The sequence below is a fragment of the Pleuronectes platessa genome, chromosome 12 (assembly GCF_947347685.1).
Source record: "Pleuronectes platessa chromosome 12, fPlePla1.1, whole genome shotgun sequence".
NCBI classification, from domain to species: Eukaryota; Metazoa; Chordata; class Actinopteri; order Pleuronectiformes; family Pleuronectidae; genus Pleuronectes; species Pleuronectes platessa.
The window spans coordinates 8,090,586-8,109,030 of record NC_070637.1 but is presented as its reverse complement, the minus strand read 5'-3'; the positions used below and the strand labels follow the sequence as shown (position 1 = coordinate 8,109,030).

Sequence of the window (18,445 nt, the reverse complement as noted above, 5' to 3'; positions counted from 1 at the left end):
CTACATTGTTAATGGTTATTAGGGAGAGGGAGAGAGAGAGAGAGAGAGAGAGAGAGAGAGGGTGCGTGTGTGTCAGCCGCTCCGTTGGAGCTGATCAGAAACGGGAAATAACTGAACAATAATGAATGTCAAGCTTCCGATATCCAGGAGGGACTGTATCTGTGTATCTGTATCTCTTTTGCATGTATGGTTAAAGTCCACAGGAAAACAAAGATCAAGACAAGGAAAATTACAGTCAGTGTGTATAATTACGCAATGGTTGCGAAACGTATACAACTCCTCGTTAGTATAGTGGATAGTATCCCCGCCTGTCACGCGGGAGACCGGGGTTCAATTCCCCGACGGGGAGGAAATTTTTTTTTTCAATTATTAGTTGTGTTTAAATACCTGCGTCATAAACTCTAGAAAGAATCAGACAAAAAATATTCAAGAATTATCATCAAAGCAGGCGGCATAGCCCTCAAGGGCCAAACCAAAATGAGACGATCTGGTCTACGGGGGATTTCCTGTTTGCATCACCAGCTTCTCCTGCTCTTACCGTTGCATCATTAGCCACTTTGAGCGACTGCGCTTTCTGCAGGTAAACCACACAGATAGTTAGCTCTGACACTGCTGCACAATGAATCCTGTGATGAGTTGGCATGAGAAGGATGCCCCCCCGTTGGATTCTTCCTTGTAGCTAAATGCTGTCACACAGACAAACAAAACCTGTGGATGTTTAGCAGGTGTAAAGTTGTCCATGTTGCTTGTGAGCTACTGTGTTGAAGTGTAGCATGTTATCAGGTAAATGTTTCCTGATCAGCAGAAAAGCATTTAAAATGAGGCTCATGGAAATATCATTAGTTTATTTAATTCGTCAACCAAAAAAAGGGTAAAATGTGATGAGGCTAGATGAAAAACATTAATTAATTAATTATATTAATTAATAAATACCTAAACAATAAGGAATCTCGGAGTGTACGTCAGAAAATTGAATTATACCATGGAGAAGGACATTTTCATAATCATAAATACATCAATGTCATATTCTCATTATCTTATCCAAATTTGTAGTTGTTACAGCTTCCTATCTCTATTTCTACAATACAGTGACTGAATAAACATCAACCTCTTAGAATTCACAAATACTAAATAACTGTCTGCATCTGCAACAAATTTCATCCGTTCATAAGAATTAAAACTCAAGACTTGAGCTTGTTATTTCTTGAGAAGTTCACAAAATGTCGAAATCTTGCCATGTTAAAGAAAGTGAAAGAAACTATCCTGTAGCCTCTCCCTTAATCAAATTTGTTCCAAATGAGGATACTGGGTTCTTCCTTGGTACATGTCCCACCCTTCAATGAAGGTTTACTTCTGAATTTGGGGGAATCTCCCTTTCACTAAGCACAAAATCCAGACCTTTGGATGCATTCATGCACAAATAATTCATAACCTCAGTAAATTTATCATTTGTTAACTGGAAATATAAATAAAAGATGCATTTGTCAGTTAATTCAGTACTAATTTAGCTGTAAGCTTCCAATCAACATATTCCTTCACACGATCAGCTCTTTTGTGTCCCCTTGGTGCCTCAGTTGTTTTGCATGTGCTCAGTTTCACCGCACACGCTTGGTGTCTGTACACGCCCGGTGGCTCTGAACACAATCAAGCCTGAGGTATCTCTGGTATTTTGTCTAGCCCCCGCAGCATCTCCCTCTGCCTTTGACACAGGCCAGGGTTTCTGGGGGAGAGGCCATTATTACAGGCCACTGCACAATCCTTTCTGAGCTAATTTCTGTGTTTGAGTAAAGAAATGCAGATGTGTGAACTTTATCTGGTCAGACCGACAGTAACCGAAGAGGTATCAAGTTAAAACGCAGTTTAAACGGCTGTGTTTTTCCCTTCTGTAGACAGGTTTGGACAGGTCGACGCCGTGTTACGAACGTCAGCTTTTAAACTACAGTGTCAGCCTTATGTTACACTCATGGCAGGAGTGAGTTGAGAAGTTGCTTTACACACCCTTGTCAGCGCATAGGTTTAATTTACGTTTAATTGTTTGAATAAATACTGCTTGTATTTTCGAGAATTACGATTTGTTTTATTTACACCTTCTCTGTGCATTGAAATTAAAGTTGTCCTCATCAATATTTTAATAGTGGCAATGAATCAAATGTATATGTTATGTTAAAGGGTTGTCCCATAGTTATAAAACAAGAGAAAATTATAGACTTATTTACAGTGAACACCTTAAACGTTTTCATGAGTCAACATCGTTTCCAGTCACAGCAGAACACTACACACTACCAGTCTAAAAAGACAACGCAAACACACAAAAAAATAACTTCTAGATGGAGAATGTAGCTGAGAATGAAGATGCTAAACAGCAACGGCCGACTGGTGGTTGAAACCAAAGCAGAGCTAAAATAAAAATGACGAGGGTGCTCGGCACTTGTGATCTCGAGACCTCCGTTTTGCGTGTGTTTGGTGCATCGCGGAAGGATAAAGTCTGTCATGTGGCGCTGGACCACGCTGTGTTATTTCATGCATGAGTGTTTCTTTGCTTTATGTTTGAAATAAATATATTTTATCATTTAATATTCTTAGTATTCATAAAATATGTTGTTTTTTGATTACCACAAATCATTGTTTTCCTTTTTCCTTTTTTTCCTTTATAAAAAAACGTAAACTTTGTATTTCTACATCACTTTTACACATATGGGTAAAAAATGACCCAAACGGTATGTATTCACTACGGAGCACCTACCATTCATTTCGAATAGCTGTTTTTGCACATCTGATGCTTGCACGTTTTATTTTACAATCCTTTACTAGTGACGAAGAGAAATATGTACGAGACTAACTAGCTGTTAGCTGGCTACCTTCTTCTCTGGCTAGCTAACCATAGCTAGATCCACAAAATCCAACTAGAAATATAACATTATAGAGACTCATTGATATGCATTTGAAAATATGCTTAAGCAAAGCTAATTTACTTATTTGAACTGAATGGAGAGAAAAAAAGAGCCGTGGGTGTTCTTCATCAGAGGTTAGAATTGTACCATTTCCCACATGTCGACATGATGTATTTCCAACTATCACAGGTTTTTATATCATCTGAAAAATAAAATAAAAGCAAAAGACAGATCATTCAGCTCTAATCAGGAGAGATCATATCTGCACACTAAATTGAAATCACTATTTAAAAGAGTGAAATTCTCAAATGAAAGCTGCTGGGGTAAAAAAGCAGATGGTCCCTGGGTATCTTAAAAAATCCTGGCTCAAATCCTCCTTTCTGCCGTTCCGTGCACAGCGCTGTTTTGGAACCAATCTTATACTTTACTGAGGGATGCGTGCCACAAAAATGAGCAGCAGTGCCTGAGAAATCCCCAAGAACGCGTCTCTAATTTCAAATAACACAATTTACCACTTCCATGAGAACTATGAATGCGATCAACTCAATCAAAGTGCTTCTAAGTCAGAAACAGCAGCTGGAATTCTCCAACGCCTCTAATGAACAGAGCATTTGGAGATAATCTCACCAGATGTTACGAAGCACATTCGTGCTGCTGGAAATGAAACCACACATACTTGTATCTAAAGCTGATGAAAGGCTGCCAATACACTCTCAGAAATCATAACACGTACTATTGTTATTGGCATTATCAGTTCTTCCATACGAAATGAAAGGCATGGCTTTCTGTCAGTCTCTTCTCTTGAGCTGACGCATTTCATACATTTTATATTTTTAAATGGACAAAAAAAAGTGTGAGCTACAAAGAGAATTTTTTTTTCTTGCTTCAACTGTGGAATGTTATTTACTGAACACACAGATAAGACCTTTAGAAACCAAACTGGAGTGACACATGGATTCCCAGTGGACGTCCAAGTAGGCATAAAGAAGAACAGGAAGTAATCATTCGATCAGATTGGAAGACGCCCAACAACGGATAGTTTCAGTGGAGGTCACCCTCCCCTCCCACAGTTGTCATGCAACGACCATATATTATTTTCCAGCCTCAGAAATAGAACTGAGCAGCTATTCAGCCGAGGTCTCATGTGTATCTCACGCGGAACACTGAATGTTCTTCCTCTTCCACCTTGTGACCCAATACAGTCATCGCTGAAAACCTCCCTGTCCAGGATGTTGCTTGATAGTGTCATCTAACCATCAGTTTACTCACATCCTCTCCTCACATTTGAAGCCGTTACATGACTGTTGCTTTGTACATACTCAAAATTCCAACCTGGTGGAGCATGTTCCAGAAACTGTAACATGTTTCTAATGGGGAACAGACCCTGCCAGGGGCTGAAGAATAAATCTGTTAAGGACTCTGAATGTACAGTACACTGTGTCTCTCGGCCTATCTGATGATCTCCACAAGCACAACATGAGACATCAAGGAGCAACGCAGGACATACTATCCCCCTCCCGGCCAGTGATGTGAACACAGCTCAGGTTCAGGCCTCCGGCTGAACTTAGCCTGCCTCGAGCTGGTGTCCTACTCCGCTCAAAAGTCTATGAGAACTGGGCGAGGGCTCCCTGCCAGTTCTCATGGACATAACAGCGCTCTGGTTGTGGAGGAAGCAGAATATATGCTGACGGTACTGGATAACCGCAAGCTGATTTCAAGAGGCTGGCCTTTTGCATCAGGCAGTTGCCTGATGATCTTAAGAATGGCTCCATCCATTGCAATTTTAGAACCAGGTTTAAGTGCCTTTAACCATTCTATTGTTAAGGCCTTACCATCATTTATTTCAATCTATTCTTATCTTATTATTTTTACAGTGTTCTATCTATTTTATTTGTATAACTTTTACCAACTTGTTTTTTTATCTTGATACAGATGTATCCTCTTTATATCTTTTGCCTGTTTAATAATTTGTATCCCATTTATATATCACTCTGTCCTATCTTTAGTTTAGCTTGAAAATAGTTTCAAGAGTTTTATAAATAAAATCTCCTTGCCTGTGGAACCTGTGAAAAACATGCATGACATTGTCTATGAGTCAGACATGTTCATAACAACAGGAACATGTCAGGAATACTCAGGCGAGAGATGGCTATTAGGTAGATCGTGCAATAGGAAGGACATGGCATTTGAATTCCACTGGGGAGATCACGTGTTTTTGTTTACAACACATAAACACTGACATCTGCCCTTATCGTGAAAATCTCAATGTCTCTCCAAGTTGACATCTTCGTCTGTGTCTCCTAGGTGTATTCTTTCTCATCCTGATATATTTGTTTGTTTGTTTTTTTTTCAGTTTCGCATCTGTCACGTGTTAGCAATCTCACATGTTTTTTTACAGGCATTTTACTAGGGGGCTGCAGGAAAAACTCCATATTCCATAGTTCAGTGCAGCTCAAGTGACTTACTCATTCGACCAAGTAACAAGAAAATGTGGCAGTATTTATTGGTGCTGTGTTCATTTGGTTATATTTAATTATTATTTAATCTAATTTAATCTTTCTCCCTGGCTGACCTCAGCCTGACTCGACGGGCACACTGCGAGTTCTCGTGGACGTAACAGCACTTTGGTTGTGGATGGGGCAGGATATGTCCTGGTGAAGTTGGACAACCACAAGATGATTGCAATAGGATGACCTGCATGTGGCACAGCTACTGGAATTCCAGCGGGAAGACTCAGTCCTGACCAAGTGATGCATCACTTGCACTCTTTCCAAGGATGTGAGCTAGACATCAACACCCCTCCAGCGGATGTGGTCAGATGGTCTAATTGTAGGAGCGTGTTTGTATCTGAAAGGTTAAGGAAAAATCCCTCGTCGGATACTGTTACACTATCATCAGCCTGAGATCTTTCATGCATTCCAGGAGTTGTTTTGTGATGAAGTGTACATTAGGTAAAATGGACTTGTCGTACACTTACGTACTCCTGTTTCCATCTCCTGGAGAATATGTCTCAATTTGCTGCAATTATCTTTGGTTTATCCATGGAAATCACATCAGAGATGCACAACAGCAATAACGGCAGCAGACATCAATGAGTGAGTGTTGGTGAGTTTTTTCCATTAACAAAAGGAAAGAGTTATACCCTTTACTACTAATGCTGCATGACTATGGCTGCACTGCATTCTTGTCGTTGTTGAAGTGTTTGGTATCTGTTTCATATTTGAGATGATTTCTTCCAGTTTGAATGTTTAAAGCAGCAGTGATTTGGAGGGTGATACCATGGGGCAGTGGAACAACCTTGTAAACATTTAATAGACCTTTTAAAGATGGCGTTTGAATTGGGTCAGCTGGTGATTAAAAGTGAAATATTCATCTCCCTCTGTCTGCACCAGCTCCTGAAGAAGCTATCTGCAGCTACTTGAGATCTGTCTTCACCGCCTGGTCTCTAACATTTTCAGTGAACCAGTTTTTGTTTTTGGGTAAGTTTGTTAAACGCAGCTGCAGTCAGGATGAAAGCCAATGAGCTGAAAGAGGCTCTCAAGCTTTGTAGAGCTGAGATGGATTCTGAAGTCCAGAAACAAAAGCCTGACAATCATGCAGGAGGCAGGATATGATTATGAATATAAATGTCACTGCAGAAATCACATGTTATTGTACACAACACATCAATACCGGTGTCTGCCCCGGTTTTCAAAGGCCCTAGAATCGTGTTGTCTCTGACGTCTTCCTGTGTGACTTCTATGTGTATGGTTCCTTTTTTTTCATCCTGAGATATTTGTGTGCAAAGCACTCAGACATTTGCATTCTAACATACAGATGAAACATTTCAGAAAAATGTCTATTGTTCAGTGCATGTCTGAAAGCATCTCTTCATTCAACTCAGTAACATAACGATTGAAATATTGATTGGTGCTGTGTTCATTTTGGTATTTTTTTGTTATAGTTTGCTTGTTATACGTGTGTGTGTGTGTGTGTGTGTGTGTGTGTGTGTGTGTGTGTGTGTGTGTGTGTGTGTGTGTGTAACATCGGTATCAGTGTTTTAAATTTAAAGTTTAAATTTTCCATGAAGTTTGTGTTCAATCTTTATAAAAGAAACATATATAGGAGCACAGAGAGCAGATGTCAGTGGACTGAAGCATTGTAAAATATTTGAAACCTTGACCTCTTGCTGTCCTTACTCTTGAACTCCACCTCCCACCTTTCACCAGGTTTTGCTCAGTTGCTTAAATAGACACAAAAGCCGAGGTACTACCTCTGGTGCGTGTGGTCTGTTTTAATTCAGGTTGGTGCATCGCCCACACACAAGAAAAACATTTTGGGATACGGCCACAGAGCAAGACAGTGTTTAGACTACCCACAATCCCCTCCTCCCCCCCTGCCTGGCTGCACATCTCCCGCACGCAGCACATTGGCCAGTGCCCTCAGGTCCCTCCCTGCGTGCTGCCTGTGAGCCTGAGAACATTGTGAGATGTTTACTGTCAGGAGCAAAATGAATGTCCGACGAAAGAGTACAACCCTGAGGGGAAAATTTGAAAAGAATGTAAATGGACCAGTTGTAGATGAGGCCGTCAACATGCGGCGTTGAGTCTCCATCTGCTTACGATGTACATTGAACATGTGCGCTGGACATTTTATTCACGACAGTGTTTTTAAAAGCTGTGGAAAAAATGCCACTGAGGCCGTTTCCTGAGAGTTGTAGGGGGGGAATTCTGCTCTTACACCTACATACATCTTTATTATTGTAGACTTGTTCCCTATGGAACCTAACCACTTCAGTGTCCTCAGATTTAATCATAAAGACGAGAACCCAACTTGGCCCTCAGTAAAGTGGCTGATACAGTATACATCTCTCATGGCTGCAATTATTGCATTCGCGATATATTTTTCCCTATCCTCTCCCCATTTTTCTGCGTTAGTCACATGACAGATGGGCTACACTATGTAAAGACTGGGCAAATTTCCATCCGTTTCAAATAAGTGCACCGAGAAGCCAGCAGCTGAAGCAGTAGCATTCTTTTTATAAGGGACAGTGGTGCTTTGTGTCAGTGTTTCTCATCCCTCACCTCAATCACTCTGCCTCCTCCAGACAACAAGTGATAATGATGTAGCTCGCTCCATAATGAGTGAGAACACGTGCGGCTGGAGGAGGAAGGGTGGAGCTGTGTGTTGGATGTGTCAACTGAGTGAGGTGTTAACAAAAGATTCAAATTAAATCTGCAAGACATGAGAGACTCAGCACACACACTGCAGTGTGCTACACTTTGTTCCTGGAATGAAAGCAGTAAATATATTTATATGTTACGAGCTGAGCATTTCCCTCTTTAATTCCTGTTTTTTGTCTTGTTGATTTACTTCAGGGAGACAAGGACAGGCTTGTATACCTGACCTGGGATCAGTGCGTGCTGTGTCAGTTGGAGAAAAGTTACCTCAGTGGAACAGTTCCGACAGGACACCTAAACACTGTAGAGAAACCTCACTCAGAAAGCTCTCCTTGTGTACAGGGGTGAACATGAGCCAGCACAGGCCAAGACAAATTAGTACTGAACTGGAATAAGTCGAAAAATAAGAGCAATTCCTCCCACAACACAACTTGTGATGGAAAACAAAAATACGATGACAAGCAAAGTCCTGGCAAGAACTGAGTTCAACTGAATACAACATACAGTGAAGGTTTGTGCTGCTGTGGGAGGTTTAGTGAAGGGGGGAAAAAATCTCTCCAAAACACAGCAGAAATGGCTTCACCAGGGAAACTGAAAAACTGTCAGGTCCAATAATCCAACACTGGGTAATGAGGTATTCGTAACGCTGATAATTTTCTTACCAACATTTACTTGTACAGATATCTTCACTTATCAAAGTTAGGATGAGTAAAACTTTGCTCATAATACTAGTGCAGTGCCAGTTCTAAACCTGCCTGTATGGAACGAGCTGTTTGCTTGGCTTGTGGTGACGCTGGTTAAAGATTTCTTTCTGAAACCATAAAATAACCTATTTCAACCAGATTCAGATTCTTTGCACTTATGTTTAAGTGTGTTTTTCATGTTTTTGTGTGAGGTGTGTACGTGCGTTTCTCAGGGGAAATAACAGAGGACATTTTCTTCAAATTTTATTAAAATTGAACATATCATATCTTGAATTCTTACCAAATTTGACACTGCACTTCCGCAGATCCAAAGAGTACACTTAGGAGGTTTGAAGCTGAAAAGTTGAACACTTTGCGACATATGTGTTCCTCTTACAGACAAACAGAAAGACAGACATTTGTGGAATTAGTTGATCGATCAGTGGTTAAATAGCACCATGTTTCTCTGTTTGTGTACTACTCTGCTTCATATTTGATTCCAAGGGGAGTTTGTGTGCTCTTCTGGGGCAGTGTTTTCTGTGGGAGAGAAGGATTCCCTTTGTCACAGACTTTGGCCTTTACGAAAGGAAATCACATGTGCTAATACTAGCCCCCAGCCCCCAACTCCAAATAAGTAAATTAATTGATTTATCAGCCAGTTATAAATTCATTACCAACGTCTTATTGACCCTTTCTACTTGTTATTTGATGTGGTTCCAAACTTGACTGATTTTCCCATCTCTACAGCTGAGCAGTTATTCCCGAAGGAGGTGAATTACTTACAGTTTCCCTTTAGAGCAGCAGCTCTGGAGTTTCCTAGGTTTATTGTTTTTTTTAAATGAGAAGACAAGTGTTGTGTGTTCTACTTTAAGATCATGTGCCGGCCACATGGATGCCGCGATGACATCACCCCAGGGCGACACCACAACGACGCTCTAAAAGGGCTCAATTCACGACTGCTGCTCAACCAGTGCTAAATAACGCCTGTTTGAGTTAAATAGAAGGTGTCTGAGCGACTGTAAGCCATCCACAAACATACACAGCCCAACATGCATTTGCAAAGCATTACATACAGGTAGTTATTTCAGCGGTGGATCCATCACTTGACAGACAAAAGTAGGGAGACGCAGATTAAGGAGAATGAGCTCAACAGGCCAAATGAGGTAGAAGGAGGAGTGGGATTTTGTTGTGTTTGCAGAGGGATGTGCTGCTTCATACTCTGGACAAGACGGGATTATTGTTTAATTGCTACTACGGCTTGTGAGGACAAGCACTCGCCTTTCATTCTCAATCGCAGACACACACTGATTGAGCCACAAGAACCCCTCCCCCCTCCCCTCATGTTCTTTCTGCTTTTGTACCACACTGTATGAGCAGACACACACACACACACCTCTCCTCTGCTTGCTTCAACCTCTTTGGGGGCAAAACTACACAGCCCACATCAGACATCAACTCTGAGCTGCACTTGTTACCAAGGTGATGGGATACGAGAATAGAATTGAGAAATGGGGGATCCGCTGGTGAGGTTTGCCATGTCCTTGACTCGAGGGCATCAGGTTATAACCCTCACATGTGCTGTCCGGTGTCTCTGACGAGGCATTTAAAATCCTCTTAGAGAGACAAAGGTTCACACTGTGGAACTCTAACAGCAAGCCGTGTGCTGCCCATTAGCCTGTTTGTAAAAGTCCCCGGCACATGCTGCAGTGCTGCAGTATTCCGCAGTAATCAGCCCATTCGTACAGTGTTGACTCAGCCTCCTGCAGCTTTGAATGAGGGTTATAGACAAAATAAATGACTCTTCAGAGCTATAATTGTAGGGAGGGTATATTTGTGCTTTTGTGATAAACAGATAAGGACAGAGGCTCAAAACAGTCACAGGGGAGAGTCCAGTCAAGTGTCAGTCAGCTGCAGGCTGCATTTACTGAACAGCTCTTATCAGATGTGGGCAGTCGCAAGAGTCAGACCGGGGAGGGAAAGAGAGCACGCACAAACCGCTGTGCATATCATGAGGGATTGTTTTAGAATAGGGAGTCAGCCAGACATCTCATGAGGTATCTGCATGTCTCTTGCACACTGCTAATTTGTTTTTGGGCTGCGAGACCGGAGCTTTATGTTCCCTCGTCACCACAGCTCCACCAAAGAGCAGGAAGCGAGGAGGATCCTCAGACACCACAGAGCTGCATTAAAATCTGAGAGAGGACAGACGTGCACAGGTGCTGCGAGAGAGAGAGAGAGAGAGAGGGAGAGAGAGAGAGAGAGAGAGAGAGAGAGAGAGAGAGAGAGAGAGAGAGAGAGAGAGAGAGAGAGAGAGAGAGAGAGAGAAAGAGAGAGAGACAGAGAGAGAGAGATGGGGGGGCAGTAACACCAGAGAAAGAGAGAGGGACAGAAACAGAGAGAGAGAGAGAGAGAGAGAGAGAGAGAGGAAGAAGAGGGGGAGGTGTAGGAGGAGACTTGACTTGCTTCAGAGGAATAGGAGCCGGAGAGCAATTCCAAAACAGCTGTCCGGCAGACATCCCAGTCGACAGAAGTGCAGCCCCGGGGCAGAGACAGGAGGCAGGGCAGTGTCAACAAGCCACAGGAGCAGCACAGCAGCCACTGAACGAGCACACACACACACACACACATACATACATCCTCCAGAGGGTGCAGCGTTCAGGGGAACACCAGTGATACCTGGGAAGGAATCTAGATCTCCCCTTCAGAATAACGGAGGTGAGTGAGAACATGTTTCATATCACCCTGCTTTGGTGCTGGGACCTGAATTAGAGGTGACAGTGCTGCTGTCATGTCGCGTGTCTAGGTTCTTCATCAGCCTCTTCGTGAATGTGTGGAGCAGAATGGGATATGGGTTGATAACTGTGAGAGGTGTCAAAGCGTGCTCGTACGGGAAACGTTTGTCCAGCTCTCAAGCATGTAACTCAAGAGTTGAACTATTCAGAGCAACACGATATCCTCCCTACTTTCCAAGAGAGACATTTTAAGTCCGGCTACACACTTAAGGCATGTTCCTCTGAAATGCAGAGTTGGCTGTGCCTGTATCTCTTGAGGGGAGCAGACCTGGAGGAGGCTTTCGAGGGAGGAAAGGTCTATTTAAATGTTTTGGTCGGTATGTGTTGACATTCCCTTCATGGTTCATATGCTTTGATTCGGCTTCCTGCTCATCTCGGCCAAGGATAACTCTGGCAAGTGTTGGCCATGCTTGTGGGTGGCACAAGGGGAGCGAGAAGGAAAGACAGAGTAAATACTCCACCCTGCTATTCGCCCTGGTCCCAGCACCACCACCAAGCCCCCCAAAGTAAGGCCTTTGCCTATAATTTAGTTTTTTTTTATGCAACAAAAAGCTCAGTCTATTCTTTAAGGCTGCCATTACCCTCTGTGGTATGTACATGTGCTTTTTAGAACAGCCCCAAAAATAGGGTCTTTCTGCAATTCAAGGACGTGACAGAAATCAAAGCCACGGTTACATGTTGGACTTGTATTCGGAAACGTGTGTGGAGTCACAGCTGGCTCCTATGTGCTGATGCTGTTACCCTGACTAACTACTACAGCTCTGCAGAATAGCATGCTATTTTTCAACACCACTGATGTGAAATGTCAGCGCAGTAATCCCATCATGGGAGGATGAGTTAGGGGATGCACGGTTTCTATTTTAAAGAATGGTGAAGTCATATCCCGGTTTGAACAGCTGCTCTCTCTGTCGCTCCCTCATCACCAGCTGTGGATCTGTGCAGCTCCTACTGAAGCATCATCCAACTGTAGCATTTATTTAGACTGCAGTGGGATTACACTGCCTCTAAGAATATACTGACCCACTTATATCGCACGTGACTTTTAGGTATCCATAAATACCCAGACAAATCACGAGCCATTAGTTTAATTACCAGATACCAACCCCACATTTATCTGCCCCCACACTCAAACTTTCATCACCTCGCTCCTTCTGCTGACCCTTTGCCAATAACTAACTCTCCAAGCAGGAACCGGGGAGGCTGGAGTGGCTCCAGACCACTTCATACCCAGACGGATAGCTGCTGCTGAATCAATGACACAGGGACTTGCAGCCCCCAATATGGCTGGGAGGCTGCTCAGCAAAGGCACCAGATCATCAGATCCCGGGTTCCCCAGAGGTGTAAATGAACCCCCCGGCCGCATTCTGTGGTGGTGGCGCCGCCGGGCTCAGAGTGGTCAACACGTGCCAAGGCACCTCTTTATGGAGCGGTGCCAAAAGGAGGGTGTAAATCTGCCTTCGAGATATAACAGAATCAACTACTAAGAGGCGGCACGGACACAAATGCATTCACTGGGTTAGGAGGCCACGAGCGACCGTCCTGTGATATCCTGGGCTTTAGTAACTGATTCATTTCCTCTTTGGCCAAACCAAGCTTAGCTAACATTGCTAAGACTCCTGAGATTCTCCACATGCACTCAAATCAATACTAATTTACTCAACCCCTCAATAAATTAACTCTTATCCTGGTTTTGCAGCAGATCCCTGGGAGACTAACACGAGGAAGTAGTTGTCCTCCTACTTTGCTGCGGGTCTCTGGAATTCCAATCATGTATGCCATATAGTCCAAAGTGAGCACCAGCAGGACGGTCGACGTGAAGGTCAGGCCTCCAGGCTTTCACAGCACCAGCTGACTTCTCACGGGCCACAAATGTTGACCTTGGGTAGGATGCACAGCAGATGTCCCCCTGTGAGAGATGAAAGAGTTCTGCTCCTCTGCTATAGGATGTCTATCCGTTTATTGATTTCAACCAGCATTATCATCTATTGTAATGCATGGGCTGTGTGTTTTCCTCTCGCAGAGGACCAGGCCCATGTTGTAGTGTCATCAGGGAAGACCAATAATCAATGGGTATGCCTGATAGGAGGTTTTTCCGCCAGACGTGCATCAGTGACCTTCCTTTCTGGGAGACAGTAAAGTAAAAGTTGATACAGATATAGACGTGTGCACTGGAGACTCACAGGAAGCAGCTTTCTGCTTGGAGGTGCATTGGTTTCATTTCCTATCTGAGACCAATTTCCCACTGCAGTGAGCATCACCTGTCAAGGTTAGTAAGGACAAGCGGAAGAGATTTTGGGACGAAGAGAAATACAGGGAGGAAGAAAAGGAGAAAAGCTTGAGCAGAACAAGTGAGCGATTTTGCCTTTCAACCCCTTTCTCCCCCTCCCTTCATCAAACACTGTAGCACTCCTCTTCGCTCCTTCCTTCCCCTTCCCTTTCTCTTCTTCACTGTTAGCAAACAAACACTCGTTCCTCTGCACACATGGCATACATTCAAAATTGCTATCTCTCACGAGTGCAGCCAGGCACCTCTCACAAACATTGACACTCACACCAGCACTCAAACACATTAGGGCCCTCGATGAGCGCTGCCGTTCAACACACTCGCACATGTTCTGCATCCGTGGATGTTTGTAATGGTTATATATATCCTCATATGTGTTTCTGGCAGGCAGGTTTATTTGTCCTGTAATCGCACCCTCCCATCCTGCTCTCCTCATCCTATAAGTTTAGAAGTTGCAGCCTAAGGAAGATGTTGTTGCTGTGATGCTTCAACTCTATGTTGAAAGTAGGTGTCAGTGCGGTGGTTTCCGGTTTCCTATTTGGATTAAAAATTCTGATCAAGCTAAGTGTCTGTCTCTCTCTCTGGCTCCAAACTAACGTGCCTGCGGAGTGACCATAGCCTACTTAAAGTGTCTCTGATAAGGTTGATACAGCATGTGTCTGTGGGTCCAGATGCAGAAGGAATGTGGATGTTTTCGCAGTGAAACCTTTTTATTTTATCTCATTTGTTGGGATGGGGGGTGGACTTGACCGCCCAGGCACTTTTGTGAAGCGGTGCACTGCTGACAGACCTCTCATAAGTAAATATGTCTATAAATGGGCAAGCTCTCTCTTCACTGGCGCTCTCCCCCACCTCCTCCATCTAACGCACACACACGCACACACACACACGCACACACAGACACGCAGACACACACATACACACACTTTCATCTCCCTCCACAGTGTGTCTTTTTCCCCTCTCCTTGGTTGCCATGTCATCTAAAACGGTCAAACCAATCCTCTCCTCTTTTCACATCCTAAATTAATGTCGCGACCATTCTCCAATTGGCTTGTAATGGAGAAGCAAAGAGAAGGCACCATGCAATCAGCCACCTTTGATTTGATCAAATCCATTACCCCCTTAATAAAATAGACCCACCCTGATGTATTGTGCACCAAAAGCTGGTATCTCTGCACTTATTAAACCTGGAGCTGACCCTCTGGCCATCCAATCAATTCACAATCTGCATCACCTTCTTTCCTAAGATCCACTTGCTCTGTAACCCCTTCACTCTGTCGCTCTCACATGATCCCCCTAAACCCCTTAACCCCCCTGGTCCATCTCTCTCTATCTCTGTGCGTGTCTGAGCAGTAGCTCACTCCTGAAACAAGCTGCCCCGCTCTGATCCTACTGAATTCCCCCTTTGCTTCTCCTCTCCCAATCTGCGTTCCAGCTGTTCCACATTAGCACATCCAGAGTTGCGGAGGCCAAAGGAGGCTCTTGTTGTGAATAGAGCAGCAAAAAAGCCATAGACCCAGGCCTCATCCTCCTCTGCTCTGGCTTTTAAGCTCGGCAAATGCAAGAAAAGGATGAGGATGTTATTTTTCTTTCAGGATCTTTCAAGTTTATGTCTAGGACTTGTGTTAATGACGACGTTTCTTCTTCAAAAGGGCACAGGACAGGAGGTCTTTTACCAGCAGCAGCAGCACTCATCTGACAATTTGACACTGAGTCCATGTTTCAGTGCTGATGTTTTCTTTATCTGTTTCTGATTTTAGGAAAGTGTCCATTTGCCCATTCTTCACCACCGGACATCACCAGCCCTGCTTGCATTCCTGTTTCCTGATCGATGCTGCAATTGCTGAAATTATTCTTGGAGTACTGTTTGACCGGCAGGCTACTGAGAATGTAACCGGAGCTTCGCCTCTGGGGATTTGTAACGTCCAGAACCTATAGAGCACTTCCGACTTTTCTATCCTGCGCAACTTAGCTCTTTTCTACAATTACAGCCATGCCAGCAAAAGCACCCATATACCTGAAGCCCACCAATAATAAGAAGGGGAAAAAATGTCGCCTCAGAGATATGTTGTCCCCAGATATGATCAGTCCGCCACTCGGTGACTTCCGCCACACAATCCACATTGGAAGGGGTGGGGAGAGAGACGCCTTTGGAGACATGTCCTTCCTTCAGGGGAACTATGAGCTCCTACCAGGGAAGGGAAATGTTCACCCTCTGTATGGCATCCAAAGTGAGTTTCTGCGAGCAAACAGCACAGGTGATGCATCCTGTGCCGAGACACCCTCTCCCGTACTCAAGAATGCCATCTCCCTCCCAACTATAGGTGGCTGCCAGGCCCTCACCCTTCCCTTGATCTCCTCCACTGTGTTCTCCATGCCCCCAGAGCCATTGGAGGACATCATTGGGCCTACAGTTCCCATGAAAGTTAGAAGGGCTGAGAAGGTGGAGATCCTGCAGATGGATGCTCTGTTGCACTCCATGGATGTCTTCATCAGCGAGCCTTCGTCTCCCTCCGCAGATATCCAGTCGAAGCCTGACGTCCTCTTGGATCTGCTGGAAAACACAGATACGTCCAGCTCTAAGGCAGTTGCCAAAGCCAACAAAATCAACAAGAGTGAAAGCAGATTTGATAAACCAGCATCATATTTTATCAATGGCAACAGCATCTACAAAGGTAACGGAAGCCTTAACAGCAACACAAGCACTGACAGCTTTGATAGCTTTAGCGATAAAGGGGACTTCCATAAAAAGATCTGCAACGGTAGCACGAGGCTCAATGGCGACTGCAATGGTTATGGACACTTTGACAATGACATTACCCTTGGCTTCAAGCAGGAGCTCTTAAAGTGCAACAGAGAGTGGGTGGATCGGGACAGTGGCGTGGAGGAGGGCCGCATCTGTGATTTTGATTTAGAGTTTTCCAAGGAGAAGAGCACATCGCAGGGTTCCCTCAACCAGATCACAGGGTCATTCCTCTCGCTCGAACTTGATCTGGGCCCATCCATCCTGGACGATGTGCTCAACATAATGGATAAACCCGCAGCAAAAAGCAGGCCTTGAGCTGTGGTGAGGCCCCAGGAGGAATAAAGGGAATTTTTAAACTATAGCCATGATGAGAGAGAGACTCACAAAGCAATCAAATGGTGTCTGGATATATCATTAAGATGAAAATGAGCTACAGTAGACAGAGCTGCTTATGTTTTTATTGTCAAAACACAACTATTCTAGCTTCTATGGAGTGTTGATTCTTCTTTTTTTGTTTACCATGTCAGCCACATGTTTAGGATGCATGTCATAGTGAGTTGCAGCTTAAACACAGCCATTGTGCCTTTGATTTGACATGATTAATTTGTTTTACGTTGACTTTCCCCGTATAACTTTTTAAAAACTATGCTTTTTTATGCTCTCAGACTCTCTATGAACATATAGCATTTTGTGAATTTAAACGTGTTAACAATGCACCTCACTGTTTGTCACATAGTTAATTTGCCACATGACTATTTCAAACAACAGAACACTATGCATAGTTGTGTTTTTTTATGTTATTGTAACAAAAATAAATTGATTTTGTCCGATCCTGGCCAGTTTCTTGCAGGAAGTGTGTGCATATGCCAGAGCTTAGAATTTCATTAAAAAAAATGCTTTAACGATATAACTCCAAGTAAGACTGAAAAATAAGAATAATGCTGGGAAAGGTTGAGGCGCAAGAGGAGAAAGACAAACAAAAAATATAAAAGGAGACAAAGAGCTACAGATTGACAGAAAGAAGGATAGAATGGATTTCTTTTTCTCGCCTCTGACATTCCTTAGATTCTGCTTCCCTGCGCTGCAGTGGGAGCACCGGTGGGTCTTCATCTGCCCAACCAGGCGCCTGCTCCATTTGTTTGCGTGTGGAAAGGACAGGCAGAGGAGGGGTCTTTGAAATTCCCTGCATTCCAGCCATAGAGCACAAGTGTCCAGGACCAGACATAAATCAGCTGTTTCAAGAGAGGAGGGAGGGCTTTGGTCTTGGGGCCACACTATTCATCAGCTATATGTGTGTGTAGAGAGATGAGGCTGTAAAACACGTCCTAACACACCGCAGGGAAATTTTGGTAAGTGCTGAACTATAGATGAGCTTTCTTGACAATAAATATATGTTGACCAAGCAGAGTTAAAGAAACAGCCTGGATGTGCAGGGCAACAGTCATTATCCTTAGGACCTACATGTAGCCTCTTGAACTCAGTCACCCATCAGCCGAGTCCTCCTCAGCCTGATACTCTGTCCCTATGGGCCTTTCAGTGTAGACATGAAGGATAACACATTACAAGATCCTATGGAGTCTTTGTCATATCTGTGTAGAAAAACCAAGACAGCTAGTTAATTTCATATGCAAATAGTTATCCTGGTTGGATTCCACTTCTGTCATTGAGTGAGCCAATGTGGCAAACCTCTCCAAATCCCTCAGAATGTCCATAAACAACCGCAAGCAACCCAGCCTTGGCATTTGAAGCCGCTGTAAAACCAGATGTTCGAGGAGACAAGAGCAGTTCCCCATGCAAGAAAACCCATGTCATGGCAGATGCCTCAGCCATTGGAAAATCCCAGCATTAGCGCACTAGAGTTTGCAAACACTGAGCTGAGGCATGTAGCCT

At 43.7% G+C, this 18,445-nt stretch overlaps 1 protein-coding gene and 1 non-coding gene across 2 annotated transcripts; both read left to right on the top strand.

Moving 5' to 3' along the window:
• Positions 1–277: 277 nt before the first annotated feature.
• On the top strand, positions 278–349 carry trnad-guc (transfer RNA aspartic acid (anticodon GUC)). The gene has a single exon. It is a non-coding gene; the product is annotated as a tRNA-Asp (tRNA).
• Positions 350–10,679: 10,330 nt separating this feature from the next.
• cdc42ep3 (CDC42 effector protein (Rho GTPase binding) 3) lies at positions 10,680–17,385 on the top strand. Its single transcript, XM_053436106.1, has 2 exons — positions 10,680–11,448; positions 15,570–17,385. The coding sequence occupies exon 2, from the start codon at positions 15,803–15,805 to the stop codon at positions 16,868–16,870; it is 1,068 nt and encodes a 355-aa protein (XP_053292081.1). The 5' UTR covers positions 10,680–11,448; positions 15,570–15,802; the 3' UTR covers positions 16,871–17,385.
• The last annotated feature ends 1,060 nt before the right edge of the window (positions 17,386–18,445 follow it).

Excerpts from the sequence above, each read along its gene's own strand:
- cdc42ep3 (XM_053436106.1), top strand. The coding sequence starts at position 15,803 with ATGCCAGCAAAAGCACCCATATACCTGAAGCCCACCAATAATAAGAAG.